We start from the raw sequence: 18,502 nt of genomic DNA on the forward strand, positions 1-18,502 counted from the left end.
TCTCTGTTCATTATTTTTTTACTTTACACTTTGGGCCAGGGGAAAAGCCAATGTCTTTAATATGAAACTGCACTTTCTCTTAAGGTATAGTAGGAGGAGGTTAATATAAATGAGCTTGGATATGTTTTATTGTTTAATATATCAAACATTAAAGGAATAGGCCACCGTTTTTACATACTAAAATATGTTCTTACCTCACTTTAGTCGAGTTAATATATCCCCGTCTGGTCTTTGTCCGTGCGCTCTGCCAGGCAAACGGAGCACATACGCAGCCTCTCCCACATGTCACATAGCTCCGAAAAAGCTCACGATAGAAGCTACCAAGCTCTTCCACGTGTTCTCTATTTAAATAAAGTTACATTAAGTGTTTTCATGCGAAGTATATTTACACAGAAATGTAACATGTCGATTTTATAAGCAAATAAAAAGGGGGACTATATTGTGAGGCGTAATGATACGAGGAGTAAAACGTCCGCGCAGTAACTCCTAAAGGTTATTGACGGAAGTGAGCGGGGAAGTCTTTAGGAGTTACTACGCGGACGCTGTGCTCCTCGTATCATTACGCCTCACAATATAGTCCCCCTTTTTATTTGCTTATAAAATCGACATGTTACATTTCTGTGTAAATATACTTCGCATGAAAACACTTCACGTAACTTTATTTAAATAGGGAACACGTGGAAGAGCTTGGTAGCTTCTATCGTGAGCTTTTTTGGAGCTATATGACATGTGGGAGAGGCAGCGTATGTGCTCCGTTTGCGTGACAGAGCGCACGGACAAAGACCAGACGGGGATATATTAACACGTCTAAAGTGAGGTAAGAACATATCTTAGTATGTAAAAACGGTGGCCTATTCCTTTAAGGCCCAAATGATGGTCTTGGTCTCTCCTGTTATAATTTGTATTGTCTGATTCAAGCAGAGACAATCTAATACTTTTTTTTTTCTACTATTGTATGTATTGTTTACTCTTTAGGAGACTAATATGTATATGTTCTAAACCAGGGGTAGGCAACGTCAGGCTCAGGGGCCAAATCCGGCCCTCCAGCACAGAACCTCTGGCCCTCAAGATGATTTTGAGATAAATTATGCCACAAATCAGAAAGTACTTTAACATTTTAAGGGTTAAATGGGAGAAATACTGTCAATACACCCAATTAGGTCATATTACGTACAACTCTGGCATTTGTAGAAAGTGCACTGGAAAAATAATAATAATTTTAAGGAAGAAATGAGAGAAACCGACTTGAATTAAGAGATTCAATCTGAAGAATCTGTAGATTTGGTCTGGCCTTAGAACAGATAAAACATCTTATCGCCAATGGAAAAAGTCATTATTTTCTTAACTCAGATTATATCATATAATTTCAAGTGAAAAACACATCTTTTTGTGCTTGTTCCATTTGTATCTTTATGTTAGATTAGTCCAAACAGACTCAAATTCAACATAAAGAACCTTTATTCAAGCAATTTGAAGTAATTTTTCCAGTGTAGTTCTTTACTTTGGCCTAAAATTGGCGGCTTCGGCCCTCTGTCATTTTACAATGAAAAAAATTGTCCTTCCGTTAAGAAAACTTGCCTACCCAATCTGATGCAAGAATTAGATGCAACATTTGGGAATTGATCCCCCCCCCAGCCGGGAGATGTGGACCCTGGGGGTACTTGGAAGTATTTCAATAGAGGAAAGTTAATTTAATGGTAAATGGACTCAACTTATATAGCGCTTTTCTACCTTAATCAAAGTGCTTTACAGTAAAGAACCAGACACCCATTCACACTCTCATTCATACACCAATGTACGCAGACACTGGAGACAATGTAGGGTGAAGTGTCTTGCCCAAGGACACAACGACAGTGTGCATTTGCGGGAGCTGGGATTTCAACCCACAACCTTCCGATCACGAGACGACCCGCTCTACCAACTACGCCACCGTCGCCCTGTATAATGTTTTCCAGTGAAGAGTTTGAGAATATGAGATATATATGAGTATTTCACTTTTTTCCCAACACAACAGACTAAATCACTTGCACTGCATTTAAAATCACCAACATCTCAGAACTCAATGACTGAGCAATAGCCCGACTTGTTAAATCGATAGTTTCACTGAGCACCCTCTCCACAATGTCTTCCAGCTTCTTTTAACAGGAGTTTTGTCTCATCAAATATCGCCATTCTCAACAAGCCTCACAAATGTATCTGTCAGACTTTGTTTAATGTCATCGTTGTTTACTTCGGGGACCCCTTTTGTATGAAATGTTGAATGTGATGGTGTTGACTAGACAGGCTGTGGAAACAGATTTCCCACAAGGGACAATAAAGAATCTAACAATTACACCTGATTGTAGTTCATCATTTTCGAAATAATTGGACGCACCCTTGATGTTTTTATCAATCCCTTAACCCACACCTTAACCGAGTGCATTTTCTCCAGTTCGGCTGTAGTCAAATCTAAAAGCTTCTCGAGTGGAGCTTACAGACTATAGGTCAGTGTCACACCTCATTTGAAAGCCAAGATCTACAAAACTGATCATAACATTGTTGTTGCATTTTTTAAGTGCTTTTATGTTGTGTTCTTGTCCTTTTTAAATCGCTTTTTTTGGTCGTGTTTTCGTCACTTTTTGTTGCTTTTTCATCACTCTTTAGTCGTGTGTTTTAGTCGCTTGGTTCAGGTGGGGGTTCAGAGGCTTCCACACTCGCACTCTTGAACACACTCATCCATCCTGGCCCATTGTACATGTTTTTAGTGGTTGGGGAAACCTGGAGAAAACCTACGCAGACACGGGAAGAACACTCCACACAGAAAGACCCCATCCAGGTGGGAGTCGAACCCGAGACCTTCTAGCTGTGAAGCACGAGCGCTAACCACTGTGCCACCATGTAGGGGGTTCACAGAGATGAAAGTGTCTAAGGGGTACAAGAGGCAAGAAAGTCTGGGAACTACTGCCGTGTCTAGTATGATCAAATGAAAAGGTTTTTTGTTTACTTTTCCTCTTTGTTCAAAGGCACACTGACTGACATTTTAGATTCTCCGTTCCGTTTATTTTCTTTCAAAATAAATGTTTTTTCACATTGAAACAATCCATGTGAGTCCATGTGAGACCAAAACAGGCAGAAGCTTGTTTTCCTCCTGTTGCCAGCAAAAACAAAACATGCTCCTAATGACCGGCTGGACACTATGATGCTATTTTTTGCAGTGTATAATCAAAGACTGGATTTGGAGGAGGACCTCACCTCTTTAAATCTCATATTTGGCCGCCTTTGGTCAACATCTCCATGAAGAATCAGCTGGAGACGTCCCACTCCCAGTAAACTGAGGAGAGCTGAGCCACTCACACCGAAGACACGTCATTTTTATTAGGTATCAGTGGTGAAGTAAAGGCTTGTAGATTATTCTGTTTATGGGGTGAAATATCACACGGTGTGGCTTTAAGATAGGAACGTTATTTTGAGAAACTGCAAGCCAACAATCAGCTCAGGGGCATTTTTCCCCATTGAAATATAAAACCAATTAAAAGAAATAGTGTATTCCTGTGGTGAGTTAAGTCAGCTTTACAGTTCAGAGTGAAACGCGGCGCCTCAACAGAGCGGCGTGAGCTGGTGTGCCGTATTTGGCGCCAGATTCTCTGTGTCTTTTTGCAGCGTGTGCCGTATCATCCTTAAATGAGGCGCATTTGTGAAGAGCAGAAGGCAGAGGCCAGAGGAGCAACGGAGGAAAGGAAGAGCTCCGGGGCAGAGCCATTCTGGGTGACTTCATTAGAATAAAAGTAAAAAACCTTCGCTGCGATCTGTTACGAAGCTATTTCAGCGCAGTACGTTAAATAAAACCATGACAATGCAGCTCTTTGTTGCTGTGTATGTTTATGTGCGGTAAAGACACGTCACCCGTCACATAGACTTGTTCAGCGCATTTAAATTATGTGCATAATAATTAGCTGCGTCTGCACGTAAAGCCGGCGCTGGTGAATGTGCATTATGCATGATTCCTGCGTGTAACATACGCGTGGAGGCACGGATCCCGCACTATACGGGCCGTGTAAGCTGAGATGACTCATTAGCATAGCGGGGTTTAAGCCGCCCCGAGCCGACCGGGGCATGGAGCGTTCATCTGTATGGGCCATGTACATGCAACTACTTCCTGCAGGGATGACATACAGTCAGGTGCACTGCTCACTGCGTTTACATTAAAATCTCATTATAGGTCAAGGGTTTAAGGTGCATCTAAAGCAGCAGTTTGACCGGAGGGGGAGATGGATGGGTGGTTAGCGCTCTCAGTTCACAGCAAAAACTCCAGGGTTTGATTCCCAAACCGTGTGGAGCATGCTGTGTATGTTCTTCTCAATGCCCAATGCATTTAATGAAAGAGCTTGAATGCCCCACTCAACATTGGGACTGAGTACTTTTACATTTTTCACTGATACTGGTACTTTAACGATACATAGTTTACCATACTGATACCTGAACAATACTTTTCCAATACCAATAAAATATGTGTTATCTACAGTAGAACCATAAAACAGAACAATGATGCTTATGTATTCCAAAAAAGACTTTTGAATTTGCATCATTTTTGAGCTGAAACAACCACTTCCTCTAATGCTGTCCCTGGACCAAAGGTATCACAACTTTGTAAAGATATATACAGTAGGGCTGTGCAATTAATCGAAATCGATTACAATTTCGATTATTACACTAAACGATTACAAAATTAGCATAATCGGAAACCATTTTTTTCAATCATATCATTCATTCATCATTTCACGTGCCATGGCTCATGCTTTTGCCAGACATAAAAACACACGGCGCTGTGTGATGATGTCATCAGGCCGCGCTGCTCAGTTTACTTGCGCAGGTGTGAGGCCTGGCCAGCAGGGGGCAGGCGTGAAACAGAGACCTCTCCTCAATCGGGGCATACTTGAAATTATTTGTGCTTTTATGACTGTTCAAAAAACAGAAAATATTCAGCATAGTTTTTTTCTATTAATACATATATAAATAAAATAAAGACTTTTTTTAAAGGCAACAAATAATTGTTTGAATAATTGTGATTTCAATTATGACAAAAATAATCGTGATTACTATTTTCTCAATAAACGAGCAGCCCTAATATACAGTATATATAATTTGTGTTCAAGCAAACTAAAACATGCAGGAGCGCTGCTTGGATATCCTTGCTTTTTTCAAAAATCTAACTTTGGTGCTCTTCAGTGCAGGGATCAGTACTGGCAGTACTGCCCTGACGAAGGCCTATACGGCTGAAACGCGTAGGCAATGTTTTTATCTAATGGCCATGCTGCAATAAAGGCCTTTTACCAGCACTTTTTCTTTGAGTCCCTCAGTTTTGTATCTTTATATAATTTGTGTACCTGCTTTCGATACGGTACTAAGGCTTATTATAATCCATGTTAATTAAGCACAAATTGCAAGTAACTAAAACACTTAAAAAAAACTCTACATCAGGATCCAAACAAGACTGAAATTCAACTAAATTAGGAAATGTTTACTTTTTTCCACATTAATAACTTCAATGCATTGTTTGTTTTTGGTTGAGTTTGCAAAAAAATGTGTCAGTCTCAGTTAGATGGAGACTTTAGTGATGTTGCGATATATTGTGGCTTTTTGCGATACCTAATATCGCGATATGATATTAGGCATCTCAACAACAACAAAATTGCGATACATTGTGCAGCCCTAAACAGTACCCAGCAGTACTAGAGTAATCCTGTTGGTCATTCTTCCACTGCTATAGAAAGTGCTTCTTCCGTAGGGCATCTGTGTGTTTCCTGGATTTTGTTGTGTAACAGACAGAATTCAGAAGTGCCCTCTGCGTTTTCAAAGCCCATAAAGCATCGCCGAACCAGCTCTAGGCCGCTCTGCACACAAACTGACAAAAAGCTGGCTTGTATTTGGCATTTTGTTGAGTTAATTCGCCAAATTGCCAGCAGAAGGCACTCCCAGTAACACACAAGGATGCTCTTTCTCTCCAAGTGTGTTTTCTATACACACACATTACATTTGTCCACTTTTGGTGCAGTAAAAGAAGTTGGATATAAACCCAATGGAGTGAAAGTGCTTGGTTACTCACCCGTGGCCTCGCCGTCCCGGTGCTGCTTGGTCGGGGGCTCGTCAGTGTCCCAGGGCGTGAGCTGGTTGATGGGCGTCTGTCCCCACCGCACCCCCGGAGCCAGGAGCAGCCCCGGAGCCTGGCTGTCCCCCGGAGAGAGACCAGAGACCTGGAGTAGACACAGAGGAGAGAGGAGAGGGGACACTGGCATTAGAAGAGGGAATCACTAACTAGATTACGAGAAAAGAAGCGAGGACGGAGCAAGACTTTATGAAAATTACGACAGAAAAATGACAGAAAAGACTTGAATACCTTGGATGGATTTTTCCAAACAAGCAATCACTGACGAGTCTTAATCTTTCCCTATAATTGTTTTACTATTGTGTTTGCTCTTTCTTGTATAATGTGTTTATATCATAATGATTTGTTCCCTTGTTTTTCTTCAACAAATAAACGTTTCGTGACAAACCGAGCCTCACCGAGCCCCTTAACAGGCTTGAATCTGAGCCTCAAGGGGAAAAGCTGGAGTGACATTTCCGTATTTAAATAATCATTAGCATCATGATGCGGTGTACGTTTGAATATATGGATCAGTGCACTTGGGAGTTTATTTATGGTAATTCTAGGATGGAAAGTGCAGCGGAGGGATATATTGAAATCCTGGAGGCAACTATAGGGCAAATAGTCTGGCAATAACAATAAATAAATAACAAAAATCAATAGAGTCAAATTAAACATGAAACTAAATGAAAACTTAATGAACTAAGCTTGATAAATGGACTAGATCGTTTTTATATTATGAAATACAAGGTCAGGGTAAGACTTTATAATAACATCACCTTACCCAAATACCCTGCCTTACCCAAATCTGAAAGCTTCTTGAAAAAAAGAAGTGTCAAAATAGCAACGAAAAAGTGACAAAAACACAATGAGTTGAGATATTTTTTTTGTAGATCTTAGCTTTCAAATGAGGCATTACAATAGGTGTTTAGATTTGGGTAAAGCTGAACTGGGGAAAATGCACTTGGTTAAGGCGGGGGTTGACAGGTTAACTGTATAGTTAAGCGGTAATTAAAATCTAAAAGCTTCTTGAAACAAAGATTTAGAAACGTGGTAAAAAAAAAAAGCAACGAAAAAGTGCCAAAAATACTTTTATTTTATTTTATTTTATTTATTCATTTATTTGACAGGGACACTGCAGTTCAACATAGCACAAACAAGCTTGTAGCTGATGTGATGCAAAAAGAGTTTATAGCTTGTGTTGGGCCTTTCTACACTTTTCAATTTAAAATGTTCAATTTCATCTTAAAAACCTACCTATATACACCGTATAAAATGTAGAGCTATTCACAAATTTACAAATGGGTACATTCTTGGTTCGATTTTCGAACATTTTAAACTCAGTCATGGTTTTAAGTTCAGTGGGTAATGAGTTCTGCAGACTGACCAAATAAAGTCTTGCAGTGAAGAACTGTACAGTTGTTATTGATGAAGCCTCTGGTGACTGTTGCTGATGAACAAATGAACTGAGTGTCTCAGGTGCAGATTATTGAGACATTTTCGCTAAAGCTTTCAAAGCTTAACAATTTATACTTCTGGAGAATACTGCAGTGATGGTGCGGATTGACTTCTTGTCCATAATCTTTATAGTTTGATTAATGGCCTGATGTGTTTAGTGGCTGAGGGAGTGGCCTGGGCCCATACTGTCATACAGTATGATTGATATACAGTATGTGAAAACATCATAGCGTGCATGTACAGAAGGGTGGCCTGTTTGGAATATAGTGTCTAATAAGTACAAATACAACTAAAAGGTGATGACAACATGGCAACAACGCAAGGAAAGATCTTAGCTCACGTTTGTAGGTCTTAGCTTTCAAACAAGACTTTCAATATAGGCTGTCAGCTTCAGTCAAGAAGGCAATGCCAAACTGAATAATATGTGCTTGGTTACGGCGGGGGTTAAGAGGTTAACTAATGAATTGTTCATGATGAATTAAGTGTTAATTCCTCATTTATTAAGGCAAGCTGTCGTTATTATAGTGTTACCAGGCACCTTACTTTGCCGCACACTGGGATAACAGGGTAGAAACAGCAAGGCCGGATTATAGATTTTTTGGAAAGTAGAGCAAGAATATCACCTTTAAACTAGAGAATTTTGATAGGTTCTTTCAGCACGATGTATATTGAAATCGATATGCATTTCTTGTTTCACAGCCATTTTTATATTTCAATCCTGTGATGAATTAAACATCGTGCTCAGTGGAGCGCAATAATAGAAATCTGAGCAAAAATATGATGAATTGGTTAAACAGAAAGAAACCCCCGCACGGTGTAATTTCACGAGAGAAAATTAAAGTTTTTAGAGGTGACGACTGGTGTAGAAAGTTCCCTAAGCTCTTGTTTGCCGTCTGCAGTAGCACTTTTGACCCAGCGGAGTGTTGGAAATGTTATCAGGCGCGAGGCAGGCTGATGAAAAACACGGGGTCAATCACATCTGGACCTCAACGTTATATTGGCTCGGCTCCGTCTGCGCTTTGGAGGCTCCGGTTTCTAACAAGCGGGCAGGGAGAGGCCAGGGGAGAGACCAAGCGCACCCTTCGCCCCTCAACCCCCTCCCCAGTTAATAGAAAAGACCTGGTCGCGCAGCTCCCCCTCCGCCCCGTGCCACGAGTTCAACGCGCCGCGCGGAGATTCTATTATAGCGCTGCTCACTTCAGCGGCCACGCGTTACAGCGGGACGGCGGCGGAGAGGAGCGGCCCAAAGACAACAACACGGGCAGCTTTGCATGTCGAGGGGAGTCGGGTAAGAAAACTACAAAGTACAGGGGAAAGTATTTCAGTACTTTAAAGTGCAGTTGTTTATTTGCCACTGGGAAAAATAAAATCTTACGTGAGACAAAAATTAACTCGTCTAAACCAGGTGCAATTCCTCCAGCTCCGCTTTACCCAAAACGAACAGCTTCTTGACTAGCTATAGCTATAGGCCAGTGTAACGTCTCATTTGAAAGCCAAGACCAACAAAACTGATCTAATCTAATATTTTTCCTTGCATTGTTGCCATATTGTGGTCACTTTTTTTTTTCATCACATTTTTGCCACTTCTACATCACTTTATGATGATTTTTTTGGTCATTTTTAGTCATGTTTTTGTCCGTTTTTCATCATCCTTTTTGTTGCTTTTTTGCCACTTTTTTATATGTATTTCTTTTATGTAATTTAAAAAAAATGTTTTTTATGTCATTTTTTTGTATTTTTTGTCACTTTTTAATGTTTTTTTTGTCATTTTTTGTCAACTTTTTGTTGCTTTTTTGACACTTTTAATTGTTTGTTTGTCATTTTTTTGTTTCTTTATTGTCTTTTTTTGGTATTTTTTGCCACGTTTAATTGTTTGTTTGTCATGTTTTTCTCACTTTTTAATGTTTTTTGCTCATCCTCGATTTGTTTTTTGTCGCTATTTTTGACACATTTTTATTGCTTTACTTTTGCTTTTTTTTGTAATTTTTTGTCACTTTTTCGACTCTTTTTTTTTGTCGCTATTTAGTCTTTTTTTTTTTTTTAAGACGGTTTAGGTGGGGGTTAAGAGGTTAAAAGTGCTTGAATATTTTGACTATTTTATTGCCAGTGAAACAAGAATGATTTTTCTTACTTTTGTCTTGTTTTCAGTGCTCAAGTTAATTTATTTAATTTCAAGCGACTTCATGCTTGTTCCATTTCTTATTTCAAAACAGTCCAAACCTTCTCACAATCAGCATTAATGTCTTAGTTCAAGCCCTTTGTACACCATTTTGCTAAGCTAACATGGCCCCCCTAAAATGACTCAAATTAACATTAACATTTTCTATTCATTTCACTAGTAGTAAGGAGTAGAATGTTCTAGATTTGCCGACATTAACACAACCCAGATAAATATGCGGAAGTCAAGTCATTTTAATGTTAGCGCTGCAGTGGAGAGTAACATTGACAGTTTTTTTGTAAACCGGTGTCGGTGAAATACCTTAAAAAGTGACACGACTTCCTGGGAGCTTTTCTCGAGATTATGATTTGACCATGATTCATGTGCACTTAGTATCTTCATCCCACCTTTAAAAAGCCATCTGCAGCTGCTCAGAGTTGACACTTCACCGTCATTCACTCAGAGACATGACTAAGACGACGTAGGTGTGGAAGAGAATATGTAAATGAGCATTGAGCTGCAATAAAGGAAGAAAAAAAATCAAGTAGAGGGTCAATCTGATCACGATACATGCCGGACTGTTGCTTATCGGGTTATCGGGCATCACACCTGCCTAAGCAAACCAAGCTGCGCGGCCTGATGACATCATCACACCGCGCTGTTTGTTTATGTCAAACCAATGAGCTGTGTTTGTTAGATCTGCTCCTGAAGAAGAGTTTTAGACTTTTCTGCAGCCAGCCCTGGGCAAAGGATGCTATAGGGCTGCTAAACTTCGGTTCAGCAAAAGGTGAGCACTGGTCAGTAACATTATCTCAAGAGCGACGTATAAAAAATATTATTATTATATCATTATTTCCGCAGAAACAGTTCATAGTTTCAGCCGCACTCACAGGATGGACTTTCTGCGCTTTGGATGGACAAGCGGGAGGGCATCCTTTATGATCGTTTTTCTCGATTATGCCATTTTTGTGATCGTCTAGTGCAGGGGTAGGCATCGTCAGGCCCGGGGGCCAAATCCGGACCTCCAGCACAGAACCTCTGGCCCCCAATATGATTTTGATGAAACATTATTATGTAAATACCTGTTAAAGTACTCTGAAAATGCGTGATTCTCAACTGGTGGGTCGGGACTCAAAAGTGGGTCGTGAGCCTAAAGGGAACATTTTTTTCCATACTTTCCATCTGAAACTACACGGAAACACATTGGAGTTTGTTAAAATTAATATTATTGGGTTGTGTTTGTGACATAATTTCAGTCTTAAAAGCAAATCTACGGCTTGTTCAATAAAAAAACATGGTAAATACAATATTTTATACGATGTATGACAAATTTTTACAGTTTTATTTGGGTCGCAGCTTATCATTAAAGGAGCTACACCTGATTTTACTTCTAGAAATGGAATGAAAATTATTTTATCCTCCTTTAGTATACTGTAAACCCAAATGTTTGTGGGGAAAACAGCGTGCATCAAATTGTAAAACATTTGTATCAATTTCATGAACTTTCAGGATATATTACAGGCATTTTTGTGAGCGTGACCCTGAAAGGTGACCCTGCAAGTTGTGAAATGTGTCTATAAACGAATTTGAATGCTTCGAATATATTAGGAAAATTACGAATGAGTTTGAACAACAACTAACATTTTAATTTAGTGACTTCCCCTTTCATTGTTTGCAATCAAAAAAATCGGGTATAGGGCCTTTAAAGAGACTAGATACAAGTTAGCCATTTTAGGCTCACTACTGCCACCTCAGGTCATACGTGTAACTGCACCTTCTATATTAAGCTTGTGCATGACGGCACTTCGGACCCGAAGTAACACCGTTTTGAGTGACAGTGCAGGATTTTAGAGGCAGTTGTGGTGAACAGGTCTGGGCTCATTCTACACATCAGGACTTTGTTGGAACATGTAAGGGGAATAAAATACATAATTTTGACATTTTTAAACTATATATAATACTATTTAAACTTATAGTCCCTTTAAGGTAATGGCGGGTCTCGGAGCCAGACCACTTACCACTGATGTGCAGAAAATGGTTCTTAACTTTAGGCTACAATGATGAGGTTCGGCCCTCGTTTTTTTTTTGGCGATGATGAAAATCGGCCCTACATGACGCAAACTTGCCTACCCCTGGTCTAGTGTAATAATCAAAATCATAATTGAATTTCAATTGATTGCACATACCTACTGGAAGCAACACCAATCAAGTTCTAAGGACACATTGGCTTTGCTACATGTCCATCGTTTCATGTCCACTTTACCACTAAAACTATGATTGACTCTGCTGGATATAAACCGTGTTTAATATAACAAAGCATTGACCTCAGAAGTGAAACTATCCGGTCAGTCTCGCCCCAGCATTGACCTTCTCTAACGGCTCCAGGCAATCGTTTAGTCATTAACATCACATGCATTCTTCTCTTGCACACTCTGATTCTTTCAAATCCCATTCACAGCGTCCACTCTGAGGCCATGAATGCTGCTCTGACAAACCGCCAGCGTTCTCATCCAGGCTACATCTTTGGTTTCCTCTCTCTTTCGCCATGATCTCTACGTCCGGAACGCGCCGCTCATTCCAGCTCAACGAATGTCACTTGAAAGACGAATCAACATCGAGAATTATCTGGCGGTTTGCTAGCGCTGGAGGCGAAACGTGAGGAGAGAAAGAGGGAAAACATCTCACGGGCCTGTCAGGTGTTTTTTTTTTTTTGTCCGGCCACTTCAGACAGGTATAGAGTAAACGCGATGGTTCACTCGGAGAATGCCCAAAGCGCCCAATTCTCTCCTCTCACTCTCCCTGGGCGAGTGTGAGTCTTTCAAGGTGGAGGTAAAAGCGCTTTGTGGCAATTTGTTATAACGAGGATTCTTGATGCCGTGGGTTCACCGGCGCTGGAGGAGCTCATCAGTAACTGCAGCCTACACACGCACTCCATCATTAATACTCCCACCTATTTACCAAAACGGGAAACACCAGGGGAGGACTGAGAGGAAAGCAAACATCTCGCACAGATGCAACGCAGCAGCAGAGGTCAAATCGGAAAAACTGTTTTGTGCAATGGTTTTGTGCTGTGTTAAGTAGAATTAATAAGAAATATATTTGTGCCTTTATTTATTTGGGAGGCACTGCAGGAACCTTTGTGTGTTTAGTCTGAAAGCTCTCCCGTTGTCTGTGTATAGTTTCCTCTGGGTGGTTGCTCTACCACTAAAAACAGCACAGTGGCACGGAAATAAAGGTTCTGAATCTCCATGAGACTATCCTGGTTAATCTCCGAACCCTCACCTGAGTTTGGCTTCACCCAACTCTAAAAGTGTCTTGAAAAAAGTGTCAAAATAGCGACAAAAATGAGGAACGAAAATCCAATAAAAGGGCGGAAAAAAAGTGACAAAAAGCTATGAAAACAGTGACGGAATAAGTGAAGAAAAAGTGATGGAAAAAGCCTCAAAAGAGCATCAAAAATCCAACAAAAGTGTGTGACGAAAGTGATGAAAAAGTGACAAAAAGCCATGGCAAAAAATGAGGCGTCACTCTGACCTATAGGCTGTAACCTTATGGATTTGGAAGAAGCTGAACTGGAGAAAATGCTCTCGGTTAGAATAATGAATATTATGCTCTAAGGCTATATCCACATGAAGACAAAATGCTTATATTTTCTGAAATTTTCTTTGTAAGCATGAAGCCAGCTTAGTGCATTGTAACAATGGCGCCACGTAAACGGCGTTTTGAGATCTTTCCACTCTGGGACCTAGTTTACAGACCCCCAAAACGCCGGGCTCGTATGGACGATACATTGGATTGATAAAATATCTTTGCGATTAGTCCTCAGCTTGACTTCGTATGGACAGGGCCTAAGTCAGGGTTAGGCAAGTTGTGGGGGGCTGATTTTCTCCCTTATCCAAAGTCCAGGGGGTCAAACCTCCCAATAGTCGCTCCAAAGTAAAGCCCCACTTTCTCCCAATCCCAGTGTTGTTCATCATGTCTGTCCTGATATAGGGATTGGGAACCAACTCCAGTGAAATTGTGTGTTCACATCTCTCAAAATCATCTTGGGGGCCAGAGGTTCTAAGCTGGAGGGCTGGATTTTGCTGCCTGGCCTGACGTAACAGAAAAACTTATTAGACACAAAAGAAAAAAATGTCCCACCATGTTATACCCCATGTGACAAATAACCCTGAGTGTCCACTTTACCAACAATGTAAGCTAGCGAACAAACGGCTTTAGCACGAAACCATCAAATTATAGCCTCTAAGCACTAACACTAGCAATTAATCCTTAACCTTTCATGGGGTCGACTGTTAGACCTCTATGCAGTTAATGAATTTGAGTTTCAGAGCTATTTCCCAATTCAACAGTCCTTACCCAGGGGTAGGGGAAGTGACATCACCAACAGCTGTCTTCTTTAAAGTTATTGGTGGAGTGCAGGCCAAACAAAAGTGCATGTCGCCCCCTACTGTATAGCGTTCAACAACAACATAGTGTCCAAACAAAGACATTTAAGGAGAAAAAAACAGAACAAATGAGCCATACATTTCCCTTTAGTGCTATTTTATCTCAACAGCTGTTTCATAAAGCTACAGTAGCAAATTAGCTTCTACTAAATGAAAACAAAAGCACAAACTGCCTTCATTTAAGCCATGTATTTTGTCACTTGTATAGAGTTTGGCTTGTGCAGAATCTTTTTTTTATTATTATTATTTTTATTATTAAATGTGCACCTGTCAATCAACTGCTCATGAATCACTCAAGGGTGGGGGCGAGGGGGGTGGGGGGGTTTGGCGCAGTGGCTTATGGGATGGCACATAGCCACTTTAGCATAGGGACCTCTGATGATAACGAACCAGTGATTAGGAGCTAAGATAGTTAGCATTGACGCTCCTTTTCCAAACTCCTTCCTAACTGACAGACCAATTCGGACGCTTCTTATCATGGCGGACGCTGACACACATCCGGTTTGGCGTAAGACCTCTGACCAATCTGCTCGTTTCGGAGTCTTTCAGATCTGTGTCTTTTGTTTATGGCTGCAACTAAAAGAAAGCTCTCTATATCGAAACAAACAATAAAGTTTGGGAAAAAGCATCAAAACAATTCAAATGTGCCCTGTCCTCATGTCTTCAGTCCAAATGGGAAAATTATGACTGAATGAGAAGAGGATTACCAGCGTACAGCGCCCTCTAGTGTGGCTATAAAAAGCAATGTGACAAATTACCCGCTTGACAAATAGCCCCGGTCTCCCCTACATACAAATAAAAGGTAAAAAAAATAAACGTCATCTCACGATCTCCCCTCCAGCCGGGGATCAAACCTGGATTGAACAGCTATGCCACCATTATTATTCCGAACATTTCATCGTCAAACCCGGATGGTTTCATTCTTTTGCCAATCTAGTCTTTCACCAGATTCCCCGAGCAACACATCCTGTTTTTATTTAGCTTTTACCTACATGTTACTCCACACATCCAGAGCTGCATTAAAATTGCACAATCCAGCGCACACAAACAGCCAAGCTTGAATTAGAGGTATTTTCGTTTCTGGGACACGGGCTGACATTTCAGCTCTGTTTTATTTGCTCTCACCGTTCCCTCCCTGGCCACCCATTATCACCGAGCAGCAGGCGGGCTCCACCGATTCAACAACAGAAAAAAAAAAGGCACGCATGTGGAAATAAATAATTCTGAGCCGTGTCAGGCCTTTCTGCGTAGTGTCAGGTCAGTTAGGGACAGCGGTGTACACAGACCTCTCTACTGTACGTGAGGTATGCGGCACTAAGTCTAACACAAAGAGGAAATGGTATGCAGGAAATCCACCTTGACAGTGTGTTCTGAGGAGATGGCTCCGTCCACAGCCGACAAGAGACACAACCAAATAACAGGTACAATCCTCATATGCATAAAGTAAAGATTTGCCTCATAGAACTGAACAATATATCGGCAAATCATCCTCAGGTGACACATATAGAAGTCACATTGTATCGTGAAATCACTGAGGCTTACGCATTTGACTAAACTAATATAACAGTATTTAATAGTGTGTTCAAAATGAAGCTAAAATACTCTCAAAGTCAAACTGAAAAACATAATTAACACAAACTTTCTTTTGAAATTAATGTTGAAAAGCTGCTCAGTTTTAATTTCTTTTTAAGGCGAGACGCTGCAGGTGAATTGGGAAAAAATATTACATTTAGTGAAATCAATTTGAAACTTCTGCTGTTAATTACTGACATAAATGTGAGGAAAAAATGTATTGCAAGTTTCCTGTAATTTTATGTTTTCATACAAAAATAGGGCATTTTGTGCACAAAAGTGGCCAAAATTGCCTATATTTTCAGTGACAAAATTAAATATAATATAATAAAAATAATGGATAGACCCAGGTTTAAATCTATGGTTTTATTTGGCTGACATTTTAGTAATAAAGATTTTTTTTCTTTTTCAGAGGGGGATTTCTGATATTTTGTTCAGTTTTATAATAAGATTTGTAGAAAAGCTCAATAAATCATGCTGGAAATTAGATATAAAAAAAAATTGGTAACACTTTATATTAAGGTGTGGTCATTAACTATTAATAAGGTACTAATAAGGCATTAATAATACACTTGTAAAGTATTAACACACTGCTTATTATACTTTTATCTATTAACGTACTAATAGGCCATTAAAATAACACTTATTCATAGCCAACCCTAAACCTAAGCCTAACCTTAACCCTAACCCTAAAATGAATATTAATGCTTATTATTACTTAATGAGCACACCTTAATCTAAAGCCATACCAAAAATTCCTCTGTAGGAGCTACTAAAGTGTTGAGGTTGTTGCAGGAATAGAAAAAAAAAAAAAAAGCGGCCCTAAAGTTTTGCACCGTGTGCACATGCGAGACACACGGGTTTCTCCCAGAAAGGAAATGACCATATTTGGATTTTAGCGTCATCTCGGACACCCTTTGCAAGACACGTGGCTGTAAAATATGTCAATATTTGTGAATGAATGCACGAGGGAAAGTAGTGGATGTAGTGGCTACTTACGGGATATCTTCGCCTTGCTTGCCATAAAACGTCATAAAATAAAGTTTTGTCTTTTTTATACTCTGACAGGAAAACTAAGATGCTATGGGAGAAAAGCTTGAACTCTCCACATTGACCACTGCCACTGCTAATAAAAAAAATAAATCTCCAGAAATCAACAACACTCTGGATAACTAGGAAATGAGGCCCTGTGTCAAAAATCCTGAAATATCCCTTTAAGGTTTATTGTCCCCGTAAGGGAAACAATGTGTTTATGCAGCCATAGTGTATGTGAATGTAAGTCATACACCTGATAAATCTCCATATTGACCACTGCCTGCCGTGTCTCACCTTAAATCTGAAATAATCCCAGTACCCCTGGTTGGAATACACTGGTTCAGACTAATGTAGACGTTGTTGCTTTACACCGTGTTGGAAACCACGAAACAGGAAAATAATGTTCAATAATGATCAATCCTGTTCATTTGTCAGCTGTAGTATTTGTTGTTTTTGGGGCTTCCTTGTAACTCGAAATGTTCGCCCGTATGAGTCGAAACCTCTCTCCTCATTTACCAGCCCCTTCTACGACGTCATTAGCAAGACGGCACATCATGAATCCTCTCGCTCAATATGGCCTCTTTCTCATAGCGTCACAATAGCCTGACTCCTGTCCCTCTCTGCTCCCGTCGCCACCGAACACCATCTGCCGTGTGTACATACAAGGGCACCGTGACTCACCCGCGCCGGCCAGCCATCCGCACCGAATAAACAGGCCGCTCGCTGTTTGCCTTAGCGTTTACTTTTAGATCCAACTCTCCCCTCTCTCTTTCCCTGTATACGGGTTATTGCACCGGCGCAATCCTATTACAACACATGGTCGGACGGCGGCTGGCGTTTAAAAACTATCAGCGTGAAACTGGGTGCGTGTGGAGAAAAGCCAGAGAGTAATACAGAGTAAAGCGGCCACCCAGTTAAGAGGGAGCTCCGCCGAATCTCCCCGGAGAAATTACGGTATAGTTTGATTCGAGAGGCCTGAGAAAGCTTTGTCTATACGGCCCGGGTCCCCGCGGGGTAAACAATCCGACTGATCAAATCAACAAGGTAGAATGAGATTTAATACGGGGAGGGGGAGCGCGAGGTGGAGGATTAGGTGGGGGGTTTGACGTTGCCGATTTTAGGGCAATAAATCCAACAAACGCCCAGCTTTGGAAGCACTTAACCCCAGGAATATAAGGGCAATGGGTGTAGGGCTGCACCGTAAAACAAAATGGATTCGATTAGGACCAAAACAAGGCTCAAATGAAACTAAAATTGGGAAAATTGAGACTAAACCGGAATTGTTGCTTGTTTTTTGTTTTTTGTGACATGGTGTATTTGCAATGATGTGTCAAATGGAAGACCATGTGTGGATATTGCTAAGGTTAAAGGGATATTTCGGTATTTTTGACATATAGGGCCTCCTTTCCTACAGTTATCCAGAGTGTTGTTGATTTCTGGGATTATTTTTTCCTTTTAATTCATGCAGTCCTTATATTTGAAAAGTTCAGTGGTGCTAGGCTAGTGTTAGGCTAGCGCATGTCTATGGTAACTAGTAGCCTGCATTAAAAACCTCTTCAAAATCATGGGGTCATCCTCCAAACGTTGCCATATCTGATTTGTAGAAAGCTCCTTTGTGAATTCCACGTGTAGTAATGCCGGCTGCGGGTAAACAAACTACTGTAGATCCGGTAACCGAGCAGATCACTCCGCCGCTGCGTAGCTTACAAC

The 18,502-nt window shown here is 40.5% G+C and overlaps 1 protein-coding gene across 3 annotated transcripts in view; it reads right to left on the minus strand.

The window, feature by feature from the left end:
• Positions 1-18,502, minus strand: part of klhl29 (kelch like family member 29) — a 591,085-nt gene that overhangs the window by 286,259 nt on the left and 286,324 nt on the right. For all 3 annotated transcript variants that reach the window (XM_079572681.1, XM_079572682.1, XM_079572683.1), the window contains one exon: positions 6,083-6,230. In XM_079572681.1, the coding sequence (XP_079428807.1) occupies positions 6,083-6,230 (148 nt within the window). The remainder of the gene's footprint in view (positions 1-6,082; positions 6,231-18,502) is intronic.

Source organism: Gobius niger (assembly GCF_951799975.1).
Source record: "Gobius niger genome assembly, chromosome: 15".
NCBI classification, from domain to species: domain Eukaryota; kingdom Metazoa; phylum Chordata; class Actinopteri; order Gobiiformes; family Gobiidae; genus Gobius; species Gobius niger.